The sequence below is a fragment of the Cygnus olor genome, chromosome 17, assembly GCF_009769625.2.
Source record: "Cygnus olor isolate bCygOlo1 chromosome 17, bCygOlo1.pri.v2, whole genome shotgun sequence".
Classification (NCBI taxonomy): domain Eukaryota; kingdom Metazoa; phylum Chordata; class Aves; order Anseriformes; family Anatidae; genus Cygnus; species Cygnus olor.
In genome coordinates, this window is record NC_049185.1 from 9,139,392 (window position 1) to 9,164,369 (window position 24,978).

General features: G+C 50.7%; 1 protein-coding gene across 4 annotated transcripts in view; it reads right to left on the reverse strand.

The window, feature by feature from the left end:
* MMP17 (matrix metallopeptidase 17) overlaps positions 1 to 24,978 on the reverse strand; it is a 51,222-nt gene that overhangs the window by 11,199 nt on the left and 15,045 nt on the right. For 2 of the 4 annotated variants that reach the window (XM_040577007.1, XM_040577008.1), the window contains exons 2-5: positions 8,492 to 8,624; positions 6,984 to 7,110; positions 1,854 to 1,916; positions 917 to 1,200 (exon numbers count right to left, since the gene is read on the reverse strand). In XM_040577007.1, coding sequence (XP_040432941.1) covers positions 917 to 1,200; positions 1,854 to 1,916; positions 6,984 to 7,110; positions 8,492 to 8,624 — 607 coding nt within the window. Of the gene's footprint in view, positions 1 to 916; positions 1,201 to 1,853; positions 1,917 to 6,983; positions 7,111 to 8,491; positions 8,625 to 11,649; positions 13,128 to 24,978 lie in introns of those variants that run through there. The other 2 variants (XM_040577010.1, XM_040577009.1) reach the window with 2 other exon arrangements.

The window sequence follows — 24,978 nt, forward strand, 5'->3', positions numbered from 1 at the left end:
CACACGTGCAATTGCTGGTCCTCACTGCACAACGGGGCCCTGTGGAGCTGCACCCGAAGGTGGCAATGACTTTAAGTATGGCTCTTACCAAGTTCATGACTGCAAGCAGTGTAATAAAAGGGCTGGAAAAGGCTGGGAAGCCAACGCCTCTGCAAAGCTCGTGATCCTGAATCCTGTGCAGTGCTTTGCTCTCCCCACTGGGCCTAGGGCACTGGGGGATATTTTTGCTGAAATCTGCTTTTTTCTTGATGACTATTATTTACAGTGCCTGTAAACAGCCGGGGTGTTTATAACCTGTTCTGTTTTCCCCAGCACTAGGAGAGAACAAGACATATGCTTTCTGACATTTTAATGCCAAACTGACAACCTTGGGGGATATTTTTATATCACCTACCGAGCTGTTATTTTTGAATCACTGGGGAGAACAAAATAAATAAAAGATGAAGGTTGGATAGCTCCAAGACCTTCAAAACAGAGGGCAGCTTTCTCGCCGTCGCGCTCACCCCCACGTCCCTTGGTGGTGCTGAGCCCGTTCCCCCACCCGAGCGTTTCCCAGGTGGGTGCACCCACCAGGCACGAAATGGGCACTGCTTCTTACTTAATCACCAATAACACGTCTGTTATGGCAAGCTATCCTGGACCTCAGTGCTCACCTCTGCTCTATTTGTCTGCAAAGCAGAGCTGATGCTTCCCCTGCCTGTTTTTTTCCCTGTAGACTGCAGAGCCCTCACCAGGCAGCTCAGCATCAATATATTTAAAACCCAGAAAACTGAAGCATGTGGCAGTGAGGCCACCCAAATGACAGAAAAGTGGGAGAATGCAGCCCCCATCTGAGAGCTCCCATAGTCACACACACTCCTGCAGCCTTCCAAGTCCCAGAAAAGCCAAGGACTGCAGGTGGGTGATGGGAATGTACCTGATGATCGGAAGGTCCAATATTCGTCGTCATCAAAATGAGTGTCTCCTGCCGTGTGGTGGTCTCCAGGGAAGAAAGCATGTGCCACCGTGCCACCTGGCCCATCGAAGGGATAGCCGTCGTTGTGATCTGCCTTGGAGAAGTCTATCTGGATGTCGGCATTGTTACCTGCCACTTCGTGGAAATTCAGGGGGGTGATGTCGCTCCAGACCTTCAGGGCGTAGTACATCAGGGCTCGAACTGTGTCGTGGCCCAGGTGGGACTCTTTTGGGAAGGTGCGAACTCTGAAAGAAAGAAGGAAAAGAAGAGGATAGGGCAGGAGCACAAGCAAACTTCTCTGTGGACCACCTGGAAGAGCTCTGCAGGTGCCTGGTGCATCACAGAGCCTCGGTGAGGTACCTCTTGAATGCCCCAACATGCTTCATAGACGTGTATTGGCAAGGCTCTGAACCACTTCTCTTCCAGGGCTACGAGGATTTCAGAGACTGAGTTTGGGTCCTCTGGAAATACCGACCCCGTCTGACACACCAGATCCTGCTGGTAGAGCCCCGTGGGTGCCAGGATTTGACTTCTGCAGCCTTTGCACAAACGCACAGGCCCCTGGGTTTTCTTGCAACAATGCAGATCATTGCTCATTCTTCCTATACGCACATGGAAATCCAGCAGAGATTCACTGCCTCCATATATCTCCCAGTAGGTCTGCTGACAGTATAAAATGTACTCTGAAACCAGGACATTGCCAGCAATCTCTGAAGCTGCAATCCATAACAAGGAGGAAGAGGAAAAGATGCATTTTATATCAATCTCATTCAAAACCCCTCCAACTTCTTGCCTGCAGGAGTCAGACTGATGGCGCACTGTAATTGAGAAGCTTGTGCCTCGCTTCTTGGTGGAAAAAGCATTGCTTAGCTGAGGCTTACCACCCTAGTGCACTCACCGAGAGGCTGCATGGTTTCTCTGTATCAGCACAGCACCACTCGGTCTCCAGCTCTGCCTTGCCCTGGAAGAGAAGCCAGGTGGGACTAGCAGCGTGCTGGCGTTTGCCCTGCAGCAGAGCATTCAAACCTCCCTTTTGTTCTGCGCTGGCATGAAAAAAGCTAACACCTCCTGTACAACCAAACCTTGAAAAAGAATTCCTAATACTGTTGATTTAATGCAGAGGGTGAAAAGACAAAGATGCAACGAGGCACCTTGGCTTCTAAAAGAGTATGTTTGGATAATCTTTCATTGACGGCTTTGACAAATATAAACACTTTCCAGGGAAATATACTGTTAACTGAGTAATTATTGACAAAAGACAAATCTGCTGGAAAATTTCTGGCCAGCTCTACCCCAGTAATAACGGCCACTTTATTTCTTGTGTACCAGCACACCAACCAAAGTGTTCATGAAATATTCATGGCCTGACAGATTTTAAAAGTGGAAGCAACAATTATGATCACCTCACTTGCCCTCTGCATAATATAGCTGGGAGAACATCACTCAGTGCTACACCCCAGCACGGAGAAATGACCTGACTAAACCCCTAGAGGTAATTACAGGTGTCAGAAAGGGATGTCATGCCACTCAGCTCTTCTGATGAATAATGATTTGGGTATTGTTAGGCACTATGGATCAGTGAAGGGGAATAGGATGGACTCACTGGTTGAAGTTGGAGGCTCGTGCTTTCGTGTGTTTGCTTCCTATCACACAGCCTCAGAGATGCAGCCCCAGGTGGGTACCGCCTCGTGACCTGGCCACAGCTAGTGAGCGTGAAATTCAAGACAGAGCAAAAACGGACACGTGAGAACTGCCAAATTCTGCCTGATGGTTTCTTGGAAGAGCTTGGGAAGCCCAGCCTGGAGATGCTGGGGATGAAATGGGGAATCAGGCAACCAATCGTCACAGGCAGAAGAGCAAAAATTGGGCATAACTCTGCCTTTGCTGTCTGTAGGCAAAGAGGATGCTTTACAGCTAAAGTAAGGCAGTTTGTATACACATAGCACCGGATAATCACAGGACTTCAAACAAAACACATTGTAAGGCAGACAGCACGGTGACACAAACAGCATGAGCACAGGATTAGACAAGACACTTGTCAGGAAAATTTTTATTTACAGAGGAGACTGCCTATAACTAGACGGAGAGCATGGTGCCCACTAACACCACAGCATATACATGCTATTGCTGTAATTTAAAGTGCCATTGTGAACCTCTGCAATACAAAAAAGGTTACCTGGTTTCCAGATATTCCTTAACTAAGTATCTTTGTCTTCCACAAGAGTACTCTGGACTTCGTTAAACCCTTTACTCCTCTTATGTTTACTGAACAAGTAATTACATGCATAACGCCCACTCTGCTTATTCCAGGAATTAAGACCTCCACTCCAAGACTGTGGTGCCCAGGGCAAGGACTCAGATGTGATGACATTATCTGCTCTTCCCTCCTCAAGCCTTGCTCGACCTTCTACGGCTGTAGAATTAGGACAATTAACCTGATCTCCGTTGTAAAAGGACAGTGGATGAAAAGCCACGTCTAAATAGACAAACATGATTAATATTCATTCCAATCCCTGACACCAGAAATGTTAGATTAATGCATAAACAGGATCAACACTTACTTTGCTTCTTCTAAAAGGTCCTGCACCTCTGAGCTGACCCATTTTTATTAGCGTGCTGCAGGTGTAAGTGAACCCCCGCCCCCACATCCTTTATTCATTACCAGTATTATTTTTCATGAGAATCCCATCAGAGTTTGCAGCTCAGTATCTGATTTGATTGCAGGAGCTCTCCTAATTACTTTCAATGAGATTAAGAGAAGACTATTATATTGATAGGACATTTGTCGGCATTGCATTACCCAGTTCCACTGAAAAGGAGGCACATTTCCAGCACAACGCGAAAGCACACAGGGCTAAATAAGCATCCTCCCACCTTGATTATTATTATTTGCAGCAAATGGTGCTTAGGTACCCAGTGGAGAGCAGCGTTCCTTCTTCTCGGATGTTAATCCCTCCTGAGACTCCCCTTACAGAGCTCCAATCTTGGGTAAAAGCCTGATTTGAGTAATCGGAGAGAAACCTCCTTCCTCCAGATGGTGTCTGCTGGGCCACTGGGGAGGCACGGAGGACGAGGGCAGCAGGGCAGGCAAACATCAGCTCCCCGGTCCCTCCCCACATCCTCACCATCCTCTCTGCTCCGTGCCAGCTTTGCAAACCCCTTCCCTGTGGGAACTGCAGGCTCTGGATCGAGATTTCCAGCCGCTGCCTGTCCATCATGCATCTCCCTTCTCCTTCTCTTGTCCCATCCCAAAGTAACTTGGGGTCCAAGCTGGTTACGAGCAGAGCCCAGAGAGGGCTGGTCTGGCTGGCAGCTACGGAGGGCCAACCATACCAATGGTTACTTTGATTTCCAGGTTCCCTTTTGGATTTTGTCCTCAAAAAAGCAAAAGTCAGAGTATTAGTAATGTATGAGAAATCAATTGCTGGTTAATGAAAGAGCTCCTTCATGTTGCGCAGCCCTAAAACTTCTGAGAGAGAGAATAAATGCTGATAACTACCGAACACAGCGAGTCATGGATTGCCTGACAAACCCAAATTGATTTTTTCGAGGGTGAAGGAGGGGTAATTGACAGGGTGGACACTTGCAGGCTCAGCCCTGACCCGGCGCTACCCCAGCATGACAAGGGGCACATCACAGGTGTCACTGGGGCCCCTCTCCTATACCGCTTGGTCCCCTGCTGCCACGCTCAGTGAACACCTGAGCAGAAATGGAGGTTAAAGCTGGGAGCTCTCCCCTGCCAGAGGCAACTGGTGGCACTAGAGCAGAATTAGCGAAAGGAAAACCAGGCTGAAAACACAAGGGGAAGCTCCTGGGAAGCTGGGGGTGCAGCTCCTGGTGCTGATACTGCAGTAGACGGCTCCCCACCAAACCCCAAATTTAGCCCACTGCCACCTCAGTCTAGTCAGCTGAGTGCCTCGGTGCCTATGTACCACACAACGAGAAATTCCATGCAAATAAGATGCATATGTCTTGGTATCCTGGAAACTTCCCGTGGAGATGAGGCACAGGAGACAGCGTGTGCCTGGGGCTGTGCTGGGATGCTCGGAGGCTGCACTGCAGGCTGTGCAGGCTGCAGGCTCTCCTGGTTTGCTCCCTGAGCCTTCCAGTCCCACAGGCTGCCTGTGCCGGGGATAAAAAGAAGAAACCTGAGCAACCTGCATGCCTGTAAAATTTTGTTTGTGAGGGAGTGCCTCCTCCACCACTGCACGTGCCCATCCTGAGAGCATCCTTCGGTAGCGCTTTGCTTGCCCCTTTATCCCAGCCTCAGAATTGTTCAGGTTTTCACCTTTAAAACGCATGGCATAAGAGAGTTTGGCTTCGATTTATTTATTTTTTTTAATCTTCAATCAATATATAAAAGGTAAGTATGTAAAACTTTATGCCTCTATTGGCAGATTTTCATGGCAGTTTCTAAAAAGCTATTTTAATTTGAAGTGTTGGGTGTAAATACTATGCTGGAGTTTCTGTAATGCTATAGCCTTCTGTTGGCTTATACAGCTCCCAGTCATAAAATACAGCCCTTTCTTGAACAAAAGCCAAGATCTTGGAAAGGATGAAAGGAAAAGAAGAAGAAATGAGTTTGTCAGGAGATGGAATTTTATATCAGACATATAAAATAGTCTCAGAGCTGAAAGCTTTTTTTTTTTTTAATGACAATCTTTGCAGCAGCATCACAGCAGGGCTGGGGTGTATCCCGGGGCTGTAATAACCAGAAGAACCCGACACATTTCCCTTCGGCGCCTTGCTCCAAGCACAACTGCCCGGCCCCATGGTGGGACACAGCTCGGGTTTGTCCCCACCAGGCTCTGCTCAGAGCAGCCACCGGAGTCAGCAAACTGAGCAAATCCCACCGCTGTGCTGCCTTCAGAGGCTTGCAGGGCACCAGGGCGGGTTTTTCTAATTCACTCAAAGGGAATTTTTCCTCTCTGAAACACAAAGTTATTCCTCTTACCTGTGAGAACAGGGCTGGTGGACAGACAGAGCGCTTATACCTGCTGGTGGCTGGGGCCATCCCTCAGGCTTCTCCCTGCCTCGGCACCCTTGCCCCAGCCATTACGAGAGGCCCTCCACAAGCCAAAATCATTTCTTTCTGAAGCTAATGGCTGAATTATATTTCTCTTTTCTGAAGACACTGTCGCAGGGGGATGTGCTGGCACGCAGACCAAATCCCTGTTAAGGCCAGGGATTCAACACTTCTCAACAGCGACAGCTGAGCCCCGATTTGTGACTGCAGCGAAGGTGGACTCGCTCTAGGGACTACATCAGGATCAAAGAGAAGTTTATTAATAATAAGGAGATCTATTGATGGGATTTTTTTCACAGGGGTTTTCAGGACAGCCTGAGCATCTCAGGGCACACCAGCAGCTCTTAGAACAATCACTGCCTTGCATGGCCTTCGAGGGAGGAAACACAAGTCTCAGGGCACAGGTCTCGGTGCGACAGGGACGAGGAGGATGCCCATTTCCAGACCTCACCTGCAGCGTGGCTGCAGGGTGCTCTGGAAGTCAGACCTAAACCTCTGTGTTTTGCAGGGCCTGAGATCCACATGCACCACTCACCAGCTTTAGGGGAAAAATATTTCCCATTGCAAGGACTAGAAGAAAAGGACCAAATGCCTCCACTACCAGAAAGTGCTCCCGGTCCTCGGTCTCATGTGAGGCGAGATAAAAAGACCCATTTGTGCTGAGCCAAAAATGTGGCAGCTGCTTGAGAGAGCGCGAAGTCCAAATGAACTCCAGAGAAATCATGCTGCAATGCAGCAAAAAGCACCCAGCCAACCTGCTGGCCAAATCCACCCCTCTGCCAGCCTGCAGCCACGCGGGGCTGGGGTCCTACAGCTGACGGTGGGAACCCATGCTGGGATGGGCAGGAGAAGGCTTTAAACAAACAGTCCTCTGGGTCCCAGGAGCACAGAGGGACACGCTCTAACACACCACCCCGAAATTCTTCGCAAAGCCTTGTTTAGCTGAGTGTGTGTGTTTGTCCCTTCGTGGCCGCGTGGAACTCACGGAGGATGAGCTCCTACCTCCAGGACAAGTTCCTCTTGTTCCACTTGGTCACAGCCTGCGTGTGCCGCCTCCTCCTGGCCACCGGGCCAGCCAGGTCTGGCAGGGAGCAGCGAGGGGTCTTCATCAGCTCCAGCGTGGCCTCGTCTGGTGGCAGAGAAAAGAGAAAAATGGGCACAACAAGAAAGGTGCGGCCCTGGATTAAGAAATACCACAGCAGCCACATCCACCAGCCACTTCCACTGTCTGTGGCAGGGATTTGGGCTGAAAGCACTCTCTAAACACCCACCAGCTGGGACAAGGGGAGGTGATGCCCAGCTCCAGCACCCAGCCTGCTGCCACCCGGGCTAAGCATTAGCTGTCCCCTTAGCGCAAAGTATTCTGTCTGTGAATTGGCCATTATTCCCCTGGCAAAGCCAAGAGACGTTCGCATGTAGATAAACTATATCCCTGTTAAGCTAGGAGCTCATTTGGAAGCTGTTCACATTATTTATTTATTTTAAAAACTGAATGAAATCTTCAAGTCCCTGTTCTCACCTGTAGAAATGCAGGTGGTTGTGTGTTCACTGATTTTCATGCTGGTTTCACCTCTTTACCTTAAATCAGGGGCAAACCCAAGTCACGTTTGCAACCCCCCTTCCCAAGCAGCAAACTCAGAGGCAATAAAAAGTATGGCCTTGCTCCTAGGCCTCCTGCAGCTTGTGATAAGATGGAGGAGAAATGATTGCACACGTTTAATTAAGAGTGGAGGGGAAAGTCTCAGCGTCAGTATGTTGGGGACACAGGCAGCGGCTGCTCAAGTGGCACTGGCTGCTCCAAGGGGCTGGCGAGGGCTGAGCAGAGATGAGCCTGCTAATTAGCATCTTCTCTCTAATTGTCTCCTTGAACAGAGGCAGGGACAGCTCTACGCAAGCACCACGGCAGCCCAGGGATCAGCTTGGGGTACAGTGGGGCGGAGAGGAGATAAACTGCCCAGGTTAAAACTTACTTTCTCCTGTCCTTAGCGAGGATGGGGACAGGATGGTCCCAGCCATACTGGGCTGTGAACCTGCCCCGTCCCAGACGGTCATGGTCACCGCCACCAGCAGCAGGACTTCTCCTCCTCCTCCCCTGCCCTCTGCCCCACTGGCCAAGAAACCAGATTACTCCCTGTACAAACTGGGAGGTTTAATCAAGATTTTTGTTCAACGCAATTTGAGGCTGCAATTAAGGCTTTGAACAGAACAACCTATCGGCTTTAGTTTCTCTGTCTTTTTTCTTTTTGAACACATCAAGAGCTATTTTAAGCTATTTTAAGCATGACAGGAACCCCAAGGGTGTGTGGGTCTGGTGAAATAATTGCTTGCCTCAGGTTGTTGAAAGCACAAGGCAACAAAGCACCTGAGCCATGTAATTACTCTTCCAGCTGCAAACCCGGCCGTCTGTCAGACATGGGCTGCTTTTCCCAGGGATGCAACCCAGCTACACGGCAGTGCCAAGCCCCCTTCCTCTGCCACAGCAGGGACAGAAGGGCCCATCACCCACTGACCTAACACCCCCGTGGCTTCCAGTCCCCCGAACCGCTGCATGGCCGTGATGGCTTTTGTCAGCTCCTCCTGTGTCTGCAGCTGTCCGGTGACGGGGTCCGGTGGAGGCAGATAGCCAAATTTCATCAGCCAGTCCTGCGACACAGGTAAAGGGGGGTGAGAAAAGGAAAGGAGAAAAATAGATGCATAAAAAGGGGAGTGCTGAAGGTCCTGCCCGTTCTGCTTGGAAATACCATCCCCATTTACACATTTACACACGGCTTCCCTATTGAACAGCGTGGGTCCTGCTAACAAATGAAGGTGTCACAACAGATCTGTATACATTGCTTAAGTAGCAGGACCCGGTGACCTTCATGCATTCCAGTGCTGACATCTAATTTTCTCATCCATCTGCAAACCATCCCCGATAGTGGCAGCAGCGGGGCCCTGCCCGTGGGGTTCACACCATTGCCTTGCAGTGCTCAGGGGGAACCTGCTGCAGGGATGAGCACAGAGAGGGGAATGAGAGCATCCCTGCGGGGTGGGGACAGGGCTGTCACCCACTAGTGAACAGGCACTGGGCTCTGAAGTTCCCTCAGTGCAGCCCGGTGGCTGAGGATGCAGAGCTTTGCCTTGAACTTCAGCAGAGTTTTGACTGGAAACAAACTCAACCATGAAGCCCCTAAAACTGGGGACAGCAAACTGAGTGGTGAGATTCACAGAGACCCAAGCTCATGGGAGGAAACGAACACCTGCCCTAACCCAGGGCTCTAGACAGATTCATGCTGAAACCCTGTGGAGAACATCCCCATATCCTGGTGACTGATGGCACCCCCAGATTAACTCTGAGCAACGCGGTGATTGGGGAGCTGCCACCAAACCGAGCCCACCAGAGCAAACACCACAGAGGTGTAGAAGCCACTTTTAGCAACTGATGGCTCTTCCCATGGGGAGGCCTAACACCCAGCCTAGCTCCACTCTGCCAGGTGCCTTAAGGCATTTAGGGCCAGGTGTGGGTGAAGCAAGGTGGGGCCGCGAAGCACCCACGCACCCCTCTTTGCCAAAGGGATGCCTGCATGGTGAGCCGGCATGGCTGCGTGCCCACAGTCATGCTGACACGAGCGCCTCATTAAAACCAACACCGCTGTTTGATAGGAATTTGTCTTCCAAGGCATCACGTGCTTTTACAAGGATCTCTCTCTTCCTCTTTTCAGCCTAAAACTGATGAAAATAACACCATAAATCTCCTTCTTACAACTGCTTTTTAACTGTCTGGTGAATTATCTTCCTAAACCCTTCCTTGCCTTCTTGCTCGCTGATATCTCCTACCGCAGCAGAGAGATCAGCAGAGAATAATACCGCATGCAGACCACCACGAACACCTACCCTCTATTTGCTTTATCTGTATCAAAGAAGCATCGATCCATTGAGCCTCTTGAAGACTGTTATTGATCCCGACTTTCACCGCGGTCAATACGCCACAAATTTACGGTAGTCAGATCAGTGCCAAGAGGCTGTATCTGCTTACCACTAAAATTCTAAAGACTCAGCACTTGCAAGAGCCATCCCGAATGCCACAGCATCCCCACATGTCCCCAGCACACCCCATTGAACCGTTCACACAAAGCTTTATGACAGATCTCCCCACGCTTGCTGTGACCGCAGCACCAGCCGTCACCATCGGGAAGCATGGCTCCTGTGCTGAATTTCTCCCTGGCAGTTCTCCTCCTTCCCCACCCTCTTTCATGGCTGCCTTGTTTCAGCAGGTTGTGTATTACTGAAGGCTGCCTATCCTGCCATTCCTTGCTGATTCATGGCACAACCGTGTTAGTGAGTGCCTGGTAGAAGCATGTTTGCAGCATCTTGGCCTCCTGTCGCCCTCAGGCTGAGGGCCGGGCCTGGCGCTCGCTTCCCTTCTCATTGCTCTTACGTGCCCCGTTGCATCGCAAAAATGTTTGTGACAGAAATTAGAGACACAATTCGCTCCTGAGGAATCGGCTGTGACACAGAGCTCAGCAGTCAGCCCACCAGTTGATGAGGATGGTGTGGTTTAATTTGGTTTCTCCCCCAGCCGTGGAGCCAGTGTCGTTTCTCCTCTAAAGACAGCAGAGCCCTGGGTACGTGAGACCTGCAGAGCTCAGCTCTGCCCCTGCCTCCTGGAGAAGGAGGTGGCAGCAGGAGACCGAGCTGGGAGCAAGGCAATGGCAGGGCCTGGCCGAGGGCCTGCTCTGACCGAGGGCAAGGCTTTGTCTCTTTCTTCATCCAAAGGAACAGAAGGAGCACCAACGCCACTGGCTGCTTCAGAGCAAAAGGAGGGCTCTCAAGAAAAGACACAAGGAACAGGAAAGTAGCATGTGCTTTTCACCTGATTTTCCTGTGCATGGCTTTTCATCTAGACCATGATTATCACGCCTCACGTTTCCCCACAGTTTTACAGACCTCTGCTATACCACTCTCCTTCATCTCCTTACCAACGTAAGGATCTAGCCAGCTCGCTCTCTCCCAATAAACTAATTCATAACACTGAACTTTCACATCCTACCTTTGCTGGGGCAGACAATTTCATTAGGGAAAAAAGCAGCTGGACTCGGAGTTGACAAATGCCAGAAGGAATTGTCTGCCTAATTAGGTGTGCCCTGTGAAAGCTTCTCAGATATTTTCTTGTCCTTAATTAGGACAAAAGTTAAACCGATGAACTTTCGTAAGTGGAAAGTATGAGAACATCCTCCGCTGAGATAACTTCAATACATTCACTACTTATTTCAACCTTTTTTAAATTAAAAAAGAAAAACTTTTTTCCAACTCTCATTAAAATGTTTAAATGAAGCCGTGATTTCAGCTGAATGCTAAAATTCTTTAAATATATTTCTTGCCTGAGTTGACACGATAAAAACTTCTCCTTAAAAATGTGCTGAGTTAAACAAATTGACCCAATCCCATGAGGAGAGGCAGCTTCAGCAACTCTCTGCTTTCAAAAGGGGAAAAAATTGCTTCCCCAGAACGTTCAGATGGAGACGATAACTGATGCTGCTCCCAGCTCTGAGACGAGATGGGAAGGAGAAAAACAGAAAGTGCTGCCTCGATGGCATGTGGGGCAGGGAAAGGCCCCCTTGACCCTCAAACAGCCTACTCTTACCTCTCTCCTCCCACTGCAGGTGGTGCCCCGCAAAATATGTCCTACCTGCTTCAAAGTGACCTTCTTCCTTCACAAAGCAGCCGCCATGATGACGACACAACAGCAGCATCCTCCGCGGAGTTGCTCCACGTGCATGTTTACAGGCAGCTTGCTCGTGTCATTGGCTAAAAATAAGCTGCATCAGTTTTTCTCGTCTGAGTTCCCCATACTGCTGAGCATAGCCTAATGGGGAAAAGTCTGCTTCCTGCCTTAAAATTGGTAACAGAAGCCAAAACTGTAGTGTTTTTTTTTTTTTTTTTAAAGACACAGTTAGGGAAAATGTTCATGAAGTTGTCCTCTGCCCTGCAAACAAGCCCAGTTTCAGCTTTGGACTTTTTTGCTCCTTAGGCAATTTGAACTGAAGGCCAGGGAGAGATGCTGCTGTGGAGACATCGGGGACTGGGGCCCTCCAGGGCCAGAGCAAAAGGCTGGCTCCAGCAGCAGCAGCAGCAAAGCCTTGGTATCACTTAGAGCCAATTTTCAGATTAAAATGGCAATTTCATTTCTTTCATATCTCCACTTCCTTTGTATCAATACCCTTTTGTCCTAGAACCTACTTACCTGCTTCATTTTGAAATAGATGTAGATATTGTCCCTCTTTTATGGAAGATTTATGAGCTCTGTAAGTTTGCTTTTACAAATATTAATATTATATAGGCTGATGGGCTCGTTCAACTGCCACAGGCAAAAAGAAGTATCAGTCAGCAAATTTTTCTTCTTGAAGGTTTCTTCTTAAGGGTCATAGGTTGGTGCTTACAAGAAGACAACATAGTTCAGGATAATGAGGAGAGCATAAACAGGATAAACAGCAAAATCAGGACAAACAGAAAGACTCTGCTAGTTCCATTGTATTATTAAAATAGCCACGTTGCTAAAGCTTAGCCAAAAACATCATGGTCTTGGTATTGCATAAACATCCAGGAAAAAAACAGCCTTAATCCCTCAGAGTTGACAGGAATCCCTTTGCTCAGAGATGCAGATCTTTATTCCCACTTCACCCGTCGCATCCCCCAAAGCACAGCAGAGCTCATCCCCAGCCCCTCTGCAGACACCACTGCGCACCCTGAGCTTTGCACCAGCCTCTGCCACCACGGGACCAGCTCCCTCGTGCATCAGCTCCCACTCTGATGCGTTAACCTGAGCCAGAGGTGCCGCCAGCAGGACACCCCCAGCACGAAAACACCAGCCCTGCCTCAGCGACAGCCACCACGCAACACAGCAAGCTTCAGCAAAGTGGAAAAATATATATACATTTCTCATTTTTATGCCTTCCATATACTTAGGGAGAGGGGGACACAGCAGCCCCTTCACCCTGCTCAACCTCTGCCAGCATGAGGGGCATGGGCACCACCGAATGCAAGGCAAGGGATACTGCCAGCTTCATGCTGGGCAAGGAAGAAAGGGCAAACACACTGCTCACCAATGTTAATGGCCCAGATCACTAAAATAAAGCTACAGCTCAAACATCCGGAACTAATTTCCAAATTACAGTTCACTTTATCTCTGTTGCTACCATTAAATAGGGAGGAAGCTTTTTTTTTTCTTTTTTCTTTTTTTTTTTTTTATATAAAAATAATAATAAAAAAAACATCACCACCATTGAAGGCTAGATTAAAGGCAAATTGCTTTTGGCTGTTTGAGTTTTTCTTCCAAGTTTTCACTGGTTTACAGTATTCAAATTTCACAGTAATTTTCATGAGATCAAACAACCTGAGGAACAACGCCCATTAATTAGAGCAACGCATACGGTGCTGCGATACTCCAAGGAGCGCGCTCCTGTGATGTAACAGCCTCTGGGCCATGCAAAGCCAATAACTTTCTTCCAAAGGTTGACACGCACCTCCCTAATGAGCTATTGCGTGCACATAATCAGCTGATTAATTCATTAGGAGAAAAAGTGCCGTTTGGGTTAGAAGCAGGACGTCTGTTGCTGCCACTGCTGAACTGCGGGAAGGGTTTCATTAGCTCATGCTGGAGGAGCCGGTTGAATCCAAACAGCTTTTTAATTCGCTGTGTGCAGATCCAGGGTAGAAGTTAATGCAGCTGCTAACGATGCCCTCTCCCTCCCCTTGCTTTAAATGCTCGCTCAGGTTAACAACAGAGGTGTTGCAGACGGCCACGACCTACAGCTCTCACAGACAGCAGGTCCCTCAGCAAGGTGTGCGGCAGACAAATCGCATCACTTGGTGACATCAGACGCGGGACGTCTGGGTCATCAGGGAACCTGCAGGAGAACATCTCTGCTCCAGCATGGCTCGCCGTCAGCCAGCACCCGGCTGCCAGCTTGGCTGCCTGCAGGTCTTGTGGGACGTGCCCCAGTCTCCCTTGTATTCTCAAACGCTTGCTTGCAGGGTTGTGCATGTGCTGCTGCTCTCCTGGGCTTTGAGGAATGACACATCGTGCTGTGCAACACGTGCATGAAATCAGATTATTGGGATTTGGAAGGCAATGTCCCCCAGGTCCTCGTGGGTGCTACACAAGGTATCGGCATCTCTTTGGTTGGACGGATCCCGAGCACCTTCCCAGAAACACCGAGGTAATCAAGGGATGCTGCAGAAGCAGGAAGAAATTCTCTGTGGACCAAAGAAACAGTGTTTTCAACCTCTTTGTACTGCAGATCAAAGAATCAATTCCCATACATACGAGACAGGCAGAATAGCATAGCACAGAGCAATGTTTACTACAGCTGGTTTATGTTTCTTTCCCGAGCAAGAAAAACTGACAAAAAACATAAAACAAGATACAGTTTCTCCTGTATTTTCAATATAAAAGTGTATTTTTCTTTGTGGAGATTTAATATGCCAGGGTTTTTGGAGGGGGTTCAGTCACTGGAGGTTTTTTCATCGTGTTCCAAAAACTTCCATGCAAAGACAATGAATGATGCAAAAAATTTTGTGTAAGTGAAACTCCAGACAACCACCAAAAAAGGTTTCAGGGAATAGTTTGTGTATATATAACATATTTTATTTTTTAATCAAATAGTTTTGCATAATGCTGCCTGTCGTGGTGAAACATCCTTGTCACTAATTAGTTGTTTGAAAAGAAAAAAGAGTCCTGGCATGTAATAGTCGATTGAGCTGCAATGGGATGCTAGGTAAGTGACTGAATTAGCATTCTTCTACCTTGGTAAAGCAATAGCTTGAAACCACGTAAGCTGTCACTGAATGCGATCCGTGAGAAGAGCCCTGCCCCTTCCGTGCGCCTGGGCATCCCCTTCGGCACTGCTCAGCACCTGGAGGGCTGCTCTGAGCTCCCCCCTATGGCCGGATCACTCCGAGCCTCAGATGTGGTGCGAAGGAGTTAAATGAAACATCGCCAGATGCAGTTCTTCCAGCAGTTGTGAAGCCAGGAGAAAAGTCTTCTCCCCACATGCCCTGCCGATGTCCACACGTAACCAAGGGAGAGCTCTCCCTGCTCAACACGGGGAAATAAATCCAGGCAGGAGGCTGTGTCCCTGAAATCACATCATCTCTGTATGAAGAAAAACCAAAGCCAGGACTTTGCAAAGCCAGGGTTTTCTGGGCACAGGACACAGGAACATCCGTGGTTTCCTGGACAATTTTGCACAAGACTCAGCAGAGTCTGGAGCAGCCAGGAGCTGCTGCAAGCAGGGCCAGCTGGAAAATGCTCCTGAGGTAACATCTGCTGGACAGGCACCGAGGGAGCAGGGAGGACTGAAGCCCTTCGCCTTGTCTCCTCCCCAAACAGGAGGCTGGCAGGGAGGGCAGCTGCTGTTTCCCCCCCTCGGAAGCCCCCACAAGCCCTCTCCACCACGCCAGCCAGGACTGTGACCCTGCAAGGGCAGCTCTCCTTGGTTCGTCTCCGCACACAGATGTTCGGACGTTAATTAAAATCTCCAGGCCTCCCGAGTATTTGATGGTGGGCCGTTGACATCACCGTGGCAGACTGCACAATGAACTCCCAAACACTTCCCATCCTCCAGCTGGATCGTGACCAAGACGAGCGAGGGGATGATGAATTCTTTGAAAAGAAGAACAAATCGCTCTTCAGCAAAGCGAGAACACGCAGCAAGGCTCTTCTACGGGGTGACTTTAGAGATCCTGGTTTTGCTTAGCGAGCCTGCCCGTCTCATTGGACCCGAAGAGCACGTCTGCTCGCAGGACGTAGGGAAAGTCAATGGCGCATCGAGAACACAACGGCGTTCATCTATATTCCCTCCCGGCCTCACCGAGATGAGCTCCTACTCTTTCGGTTTCAGTCATTAAACAAACCACGTCTGGTAGCTAACTGAACAGTCTGTTATACAGCAAAACAAATCTCTCGCTAACTCCATTTGTTGGTTCCTTTATTAGGACAGGGTACCCTCCAGGACGGGATCCGGACCTGAATTCCTGCAGCACGACCACCAACACCAGCGTTTGCCTCGGCCATCCACGGCCTCCCGCTCAGCCTCCACCCCAGGTTTTAGAGTGGCACCTCCAGCACGGCTTTACTGTCCTGTCCCCCCCTTCCAGGAGCCAACATTTTCCCTTTTCCCTCTGCTCGCTAGTTACAAGATCAGCGGCTTCCTTCCTGCCCCTTGTAGCATCGCGCTTCCCTCCAGCTCGGTCCGCTTGGTTTTCGAGACAACCTCAGGACACAGACTGCCTGTTCAAATATGCTCACAGCGCGGCTTGCTTTTCCTTTTGAGACGCCGCAGAAATTCTGTCACCCCCCGCAAACTGGGAATTCAAAGTCTGTGATCGCTGCGTGCTAGGGCTGGTGCTGGGGCTGCCGACGGCAGACGCTGCCCCTGCGCTCACTTCAGCAGCCCTCGGGCTGGGTCTTCAGTGCTCCTTCCCGTTTAGTTTCTAGCAATGAAAATATTGTGACATTAAGAAATCAATACATCGGAAGCTTTGCTGGAGTGTGAAATAGAGCATCCATCTGGGAGAGAATTTAGCCTGCTTACGTCCCTGGGTCTGTGTGACTGCAGGAAAAGCACCTTCGCTACCTGGCTGGCTCTGTGGCTTCCCACAAGCCCTTTAAAACAGAAGTATTACAATGAGCTTTTCTTGTTGACAGGCTCTTTCTATTAGCTGTACGAGTGTCTTGAACAATTATTGATGCTGCGGGCAACTGCTGAACAGAAAGAAAAAGGAAAAGAAAGAGCCTTCTGTTCAGGAGCGAGGCTATTAAATCAAAAGGAAGCAATAATAGCGCAGTCCTCGGGTGACCAGCCCTAAGGTGAAAACAGCAGGCAGGAGGAACTCTTCAGAAGTACTTCGGGAACAACCACAGGCTGTGGGAGCCGTAAGAAATTGCCCAGTGAACAGAAGGAGATAAAAAAAAAGACCCCCAAAACATGACAAAATGTTGGACAGTTTGCAAAACATGACAAAATTCTTTAGTGATTTAAACAACCACACTGAAATGAATAATTTAACTTGCTCTCACTAGTCCAGGGCATTTCCTGGTGGCTACCAGGAAGACTCTGCTTTCGGTGAGAACTTCTGTTAATCACGGCCTGGGACCAAAGCAGTTTTGCAGAAAACAACCACAACAAAGAAACAGAACGAAACCACAGCTCACGCACCTCCCTAGAGCGATTACAATTATACAGAACCTGGCTTTGGCAAAGAGCTGAACCCTGCAGCCCAGAGCTTGCTCTTACCAGCACTTCCACAAAACACCAATCTGCATAAAAATAAATACAGAGGTACACACGTTGTTATCTCTCAGGCGTTGCGAGCTGCACCAAATTATGCAGCACCGCTTGCGTGCGTACGGGACCCCTGCAGCTGCTGATGGCCAGAGGAGTGGGTACGAGCTGCGGTTTGTGCACTGCTCCCAGGTCTGTTCGCCTCTCCTGCCCCCGCCAGGACTGCAGCTCCCCGGGGGACCCTCGGTGCTCCCCTGTGCTGCCAGGGCCACGTGGGATGCAGGTGTCAGCACACAGCCGTCCAGCTTTCCGAACCCTGCCTGTCCTCGGGGAAGCTCGGGGCTGCATTTATCGGAGGGAGATGGAAGTGCGCATGCTGGTGGTGTGCTGCAGAAACAGGTCAGGGCACAGAAGGGTGTTTAATTAAGCAGAGGTGTTTTGGGGCACTCGTCTCCATGCTTCTGTGTGCCACGTGCAGGGCTGAAGCCAGCACCTTATGTTAATTGCCTGGTGCAAAACAGGGGTCCTCGTGCTCCCAAAAATCAAAGAGGACAGCCTGAGTCTGGGCTTGACCGAGCATCACGCATGAACAACGATGAGCATCATGCGTGAACAATGATGTCCCTCATGAGACATCCCTGTTCCCGGCTCCAAAGAGGAGCAGCAAGCAGCCTGCGAGGTGTCGCAGTGAGCAATGGCATCGGCAAGGCAGCGCGTCAGTCATCCCGCAAGAGGCGATGCTTTATGCACGGCCTGACTCCGGCTGCGGACAATAAATAATATTTCAGTGGCTTTTAATGTTCCCTTGAAGAACACGGGTACAAAAGATTGTTGTTGTGACTCATGTCTATTTGAACGGGCAGGGAACTCGGTAGCCGTGAGCTGAAGGACTGAGCGTCCCGCCGTGCAGTTCCCACGTGCAGTTTGGGGTGCTGCTCCCCAGGGATCCCCGAGCTCCTCCCTTCAAAGTCTGCGGGATTTTTCACATCAGCTTTGAAGGGTGAGGGGTGGGGGTGATCTGAAGCCCTGACATGCAGATGATCCCTCTCCTGCCGTGACAGCACTCTGTGCCGTCCCAGCCCCGTGGGATGTCTTGGATCCACAGCTGATCTTAATTACAGCAGTGTCTCCACTCGCTGCCATCCTGCTCGCACCAACATGCAAATTAAAGCCTTGCCTGCGATTTTACACTCCAGGCTTGTGACAAATGAGCCTTCTTCCCCCCCACCCTCCAGCCTGTGTGCGTGCACATCCCCTTCCCAGCACGGCTGGAAACAGGCACATTTACGCACAGAGATCATCTCTCCCCCGCCGCGCGGCAAATGATGAAATGAAAAGATTATAAAACTTATATATTTGAAAGGGCTCTAATGGGAAAATATCCCCAATCTTCTGCGGCCTCTCCGCGGTGTTGATACAGCCTGACACAGCTGGAGGCATCCTTCACCTTCCTAGGTGCAAACAGCCAGACTTCACATACCCATTAGGTCTGTTTGCAGACAGATGTCTGTGGCAGGCAGATGTCGAGGTTAAAGGGTTTTTAAGGGGTTTGGGCTTCCCAGCCAAGCACCCCGCACTGGGACGGAGCTAAGAAGACCCCATCTAATCGCTCCATCTATGGCTGCTCTCCTTAGCCCCCAGCCACATCTCCGGCACACCAGGCTTGGGTTTTATTGCACGAGCACTGCAGGGAGATGGGCATTTGTCTCTTGTCAGATCACTGCTACAAGCAGGCTTCCACTTGGTGATGGCAGGACAGAGGGACAGCCCCGAGCAGCTGATGCACTACCCAAGATTTATGGGGGAAATTTACCCCCCAGCCCCGTTCTGGCAGGAACCACAGGGGTAATGTCTGACGCCAACCAAACTCATTACACAGAGAGGCCTTCTGCAGTCCTGCGTGGATGTGAAACACCGAGAAACTCCTGGAACAGCCATCCTGCACGGCAGAGGAGAAAACCCATCTGCTAAATTGGATCCATTTAATCATACCAGCTTTGTTTTCTTTTCTTTCTTTTTTTTTTTTTTTTTCTTTAAGGCCCATATATTTTGACTACCTCAGCCTCATGACACAAGCTCTGTCAACACGTTTGATTGAAAATGTCAGAGTGACCATCTGCAGCCCGCCAGCCACAGCCTTCCTCCAGCAGGAGCAGGAACGTGCCCCGCCACGCACTTCAGCTGTATGGACAGCATGCCATTTGTTAGCTACGTGGAAGCCAACTGGCCAGGCCTGCTGTCTTCTGCCCCACATACCACAAGGACGATGTCCCCTCTTGCTGAAGCATGAGTGAGGAGGTGACCAGCATCGTCCTGCAGCCGCAGAGCGAGTCCGTAGGTCCCGCACCCTGCTGCGGCGTGGTGATGGACATTGCTACGGAAAGAGGCCAGCAAAACCCTCTGGAAAGGTTGAAAAAGGTGGAACAGGTACGTCCTCGGAGGGAATAAAGCAAAGCACCAGGTTCTGCTGGCTGCTGGGCACAGGGTTTGCCTTGAGCGCGCAACAGACCTGCAGAGCAGGGCGGGTGATGGCCTCATCGTCCTCATTTTAATTCTTCCTGCTTTGCTCAGGAAAAGTACTGCTGTGCTCAAACTGCAGCAAGCACAGTAGAAAACAGCACCAGTAAATAAGCGTTATTTGCTCTTTAACACAGGAAACATGACAATTTGACCTTTCCAAATACCTGCAACCTTCCACAAACCTAAACCTGCCTCTTAGAAGGGGTTCTGGGCTACATCCAGCCTGCGGAAGCAGCATGGAGAGCACTCACACAGCTCTAAGCAGGTCAGCTACTGCAACCTGTCTAGCCACGATAACAAACCAGGTTTGTTTTGTGCAGATTTTTCCTACAAGAAGCCGCAGCCACCAGCGCAGACATTATCCCTTGCTTTCTTCCATAGCAGACTCAGTGCGAGCAGATCTGCTGCAGCGGTGCAACTAACCCACTTGGGCAGAGCTGTCCCCAGGCAAACCACAGCAGCAGCAGGGCACGGCCCCTTCCTCAAAGGGATGCAGCTTCCCAAGCGCAGGAAGACCAACTTCGTCGACTGAGCTATTAATCCCAGTTAATTTTATTTGGCAAAATAACCAAGAAATCAAAATGTAAAACCAGAAGTTAATGCAAGTTTAATCTTTCGCATCGATTGCCCATCACGTACTTATTTAATAGCTTAATCTAGAAGCACCCAAATCAACGCTCTTCTAGCAGCTCAGTACAACCACTAACCCTCGGTAAACGGGACAGCACTGCAGCCGTGCTGTCAGCCCGTGCACATTCGGGCCGTGACGGTTAACAAACCCACGGCAGCTTTGCTTTGGGAGCTTTGGCTTTTCTGTATTTAAGCCCCTTGGGAAAAGCGGCAGCTTTGCTTGCAGGAGGTCCTGCGGATTTTCAGCAAGAAACCAGGTTTGTGTGGGCAAGCTGAATGGGGACACACACGAAGCTTTTTTTTTTTTTCCCCTTTTTCTTAGTTTCTTCTTCAATTAATACCTTTTGCATTCTCTCCCCTTTCCTTTCTGCCTCACAAGCCAGCCGCTAGCCTGGCTGCGTGACCGTGGGCTGGCAGCGAGCCGCGGAGCTCCCAGCACACCCAGGAACCCCGAAGTAGCTCAGCCAGGCCGCAGGGCAGAGTCCTCACCCGGGGGCTTCCTCGTCCCCATTTTCTACCTGCATACAGAGCATCAAAACCGGGAGGCCTTGTTCCCAGCTCAGTAACCGAAAGGAAGGTGCGGAGTCCCCTCCTCGCTCGGCTTTGCACAATCTTTCCCCCAGGCTGAGCTTTCCAAGCAATAAAAGAAGATGTCCAAAGTCTGTCTTGTAGACAAGGGAAGAAATCCTGCAGGCAGAACTTGCTGCAAGTTAGGCTGGCATTGTCATGTATATATTCCGTGAATTAATGTCTTTTAGCTAAGCTAGCGAGACTTGAATCTTTTCCAGCCTGTAGGCTCATGGTTTCACTAAGTAGCAGGTATTGACTTTTAAAAAGGCCAAGATAATTTTATGATCATCAGGAATATTTCAAGCCACACAAAGCCAGATAATGACTTGGGGAAAAATAGAAAGAAATCAAATCAATCCACATATATCAGGCCCTAATTACTGACTGACAACAGCCAGGAAGGAATTTTTCTGTCCTGAAGCAGCATCCCCTACGCTGCTGGACGCACGGCTGGTGACAGCAGAGTATGTTTGCCCTTCACAGGACGGACACAGGGACGGGGCAGCAAGAGCCATGCTCCATGGGGACACGCTGGAGCACTGGGACATCTGGGACCCCTCGCTGCCCCCCCTGGCCTGTCCCCAAATACCGAGGGCACTTCCACCACTGCAGAGGTCCGATCCAACCCTGCTCTTCCCGAAATGACCCAACAGCATCCGCTGTGGTGTGCGTGAAGGAGCCGCCAGCAGCGCTTCCCTACCGGATCCTGGTGGGTGCAGTTACAGTGAGGGCAACTCTTGTGGGACCCTGATGTAGCACGGCCAGCCCCAGGCACGTCAGAGAGCGGGGGTGGCTCAGCGCCGGGCAGGATTGCTCATCCAGGCTGCTGCCAGCCGCTAGGACATCGTGCTTCTGACCGCCCACACATCCGATGGACACCGCTCGGGAAGCCGTGTAGATGCAGACAGCCCACATGCCCGGCTGGCAGGGAGGCTTACAACTAGGCTAAAAGTGAGCAAAACACGGGTACGGTTAAAGAGGAAATGCTGGGATGGTGCATCCCAGTGCTCTCCTGTCCCATCCACCTACGATGCACTGAGATGTGCTGATCTCAGCACCCTCAGGGCTCTCTGTGAAAGCCAAAAAAAAAAACAAACAACGAAACAAAAACTTTAAATCCATTCCAATTTGCCGCTTTCTGGAATGGTAGATTTGGGATGAAACACAGCAGGTGAAGGACAAGTGAAGCCCCAGCTCCTCCAAAACCAGGGCAAAACCCCACGGCTCAGCAGGGGCTGGGATTTCTGCCCCGCACCAGGAGGTGGAGGAGCCGCAGTCCTGCGGCCCCGTGGCGAGACCCAGCCCAAAGCTCGGGGGATGAGTACGGCAGCTAAGGGTGGCTGCTGATGGATGGCTGGAGAGGGAGGAACAGCCGAAAACGCATTCGGAGTGCTCCGACAGCATTTAATCCGACTAAAAGCCGCGAGCAGGACAGCAGCAGCGAGCAGATGCCGATGGGAACAGCAGCCCACCGGCTCAGCGGGGCCCATTTTAACGGGCTCTTTGTTCACACCGTGTCCGAGTTCCTACACTTAAGCCCTCGTGCTGCACTACAAGGAGCATTAGAGCAGCTCCCCGGCTCTCACGGCGTGAGTGACGGATAGGGCAGCTCCTGTGCGCGCTCGATGGGGTGGTATGGGGAAAGGCTCCTCCACGGCACCTCCCAAAAACCAGTGTGTAAGAAAGCAGCGAGGGGGGGGGGGGGGGGGGGGCAGGTTATTAAACACACAGAGAGGGGGAGAAGAAAGCACTGCACATCCTGATAGGGAACCTCACAGACTGCTTGGTAAGAGGACAAGCATCAGCAGAGAGCAGCAGCAAGAGAGCCCCTGGTGAATACCTGGCTAAATGGGAAACTGCGCTCGACCGCGGCAGCGAGGGCAGCCATCTCAGCACCCTGCTGCCACCTCCCTTCGCTGCTGGGGGCTCTGCTGGCTCCCCCCATGCGCAGCCCCAGTGAGCAGCTGGTATGGGCAGGATCCGGGCGTGTGCCAGGCACCCTGACACCAGGGATGTCCCAGGAAAAGCCCAAACCCCTGCTGCTTGGGCAGAGAAACTGGGGAGGGGGAGAGCAAAAGGCAGCAGAGCCTCCTCTGAGCCACCCCGAGTGCATTTTAATATTACGTAAGGGTGGACTTTACAGCAAGGCTCCTTTTGAAAAAAATCTGATAAGGAAAGGTTAAAGAAGCTTAAATTATTCTCTCTGAACTGGGAGGCTCGAGAGATGCCTTTCATGTTGTTAAGGTACTGGAGACGCAGCCTCATGCAGGCTCTGGCTGCTGCAGGGGCTTCAAGGAAAGACAAGAAGTTTGCAGAAGGTGAGATTTCTTTGCACTTACCACAATGCAGGCTCCAGCTGGGACTAGATACAGAAGTGATGACACCCCCCATATTTTATTTTATTTTTTTCCTCTAAATTAAGGGCATTGAATTTCCTCTAAATAAGGGCATTGAATACGCCATTATTCAAGCTCTTTTTGCAGCATTTTCGAACAAGACATCTCCAGGATGCCTCGGGAAAACTGGGGCAGCATCCTCAGATGTTGTCCTTCCCCTTGCTTGGTCGGAGGGACCGAGCAGGTCCTACATGGCCAGGTGGCTCTCAGCAGGTCCTACACAGCCATCACCTAGGGCTCCCCACCCAAGCAAGGTGCAAGTCCAGCACGATGCCCACAGCCCAGGCAGGGCATGTGCAGGTTGCTTGGCTCCCACCCCATACCCTTTATGGGCGATACCCCCCATGGTAGCAGGACGCTGCGCTGTCCATCAGGACAAAGGCTGCTGCAGGGTGGTGTTTTGGGATGCTCTGGTCCAGCTTTGCTCAGCAGCTACCTCCATCCCCGGCCGTCAGCACGCTGCGTGCCTCCCGGGGGGTGGCTGCTCCTGGGGGAGGTGTTCCCAGCGTCACGCACTGCAGTGCTGTGCCTGCTCCCTACACCCTGCCAAGAAGCGGATTAGTTAATAGGCGAGCAGGAAATATTTACTGTTTCCCATAACGGGATGCATAAAACTCCCCCAGCGCCCTCTTCAAAGGCCGTGAATGCCTTGAACCAAGAATATGCTAATGAAAGGATATGAAAAAAAAAAAAGTTTTAAGACTTTGCCCTTCTGCCTTTCCGTACAGCAGCCCACTCTCCAAGCCCAGAAATCAAAGGAAGGGGGGTAGGCAGGAGCACTGTCCTCGAGGGACCAGACACTGCCCTGCTCCGGGCAGCTCTGCAGCATCTCCAGCAAGAGCAGGGGGCGAACCCGGCCTGGGGGCTGGTTACTCAGGCTAACGAGCTGGATGAGAGCTGAAGCAGCTACACGGAGAACACATAGTTATGCATCATTTTAATTACGCCCATAATGGCTTTATCTTTTTGTTACCTTATTTCATTATTGAAAACCTTTCTTTCACACGTACATCGTAACTCTTAAACCCAGCCACCAACAAAACTACCTGTGAATAATTTAAACGCACCACGAGGCACCAATTCCTCCAAAAGCAGCAGTCCTGGAGCCCCTCTCGGTGCCTGACACTTTGATGGGGCACCAGGGTACCCAGAAGACAACACCATACACCTCCTCCACACCACACGTGCTCGTTCAGAAGCCATAACGGAGGAGCTTGTGCAAGAAGAGCATCTCGTGGCGACCATCAATATCCAGGAGAGGTCCCTGGCAGGCACACAAGCAGGAGAGCCTGGCAGCGAGCCTGCAGCACCCGCACAGCCGGGAGGGGAAACCTTCAGCTGCCCAGTGCCCGCTGCCCTGGGGACCCACAGCACAGCCAGGGCTGGGCAAGGACGTCCCCTTCGGCACCATGACACCAGGGTCGGACAGAGAAGAGCCACCACAGTGTGTCAGCACAGGGGAGGTCTCACACTACTGCTAAGTGCCAGTGCCCCCAGGGAGGTGCAGGCAGAGCCTCACCCCCAGGGGCAAGCAGCTTGTTGTAGCCCGCAGCCAGCACCTGCTTAATGAACAGTTTTCTAACAAGCTTTGCCAGCTTTCCTAATTACACAGCAGCA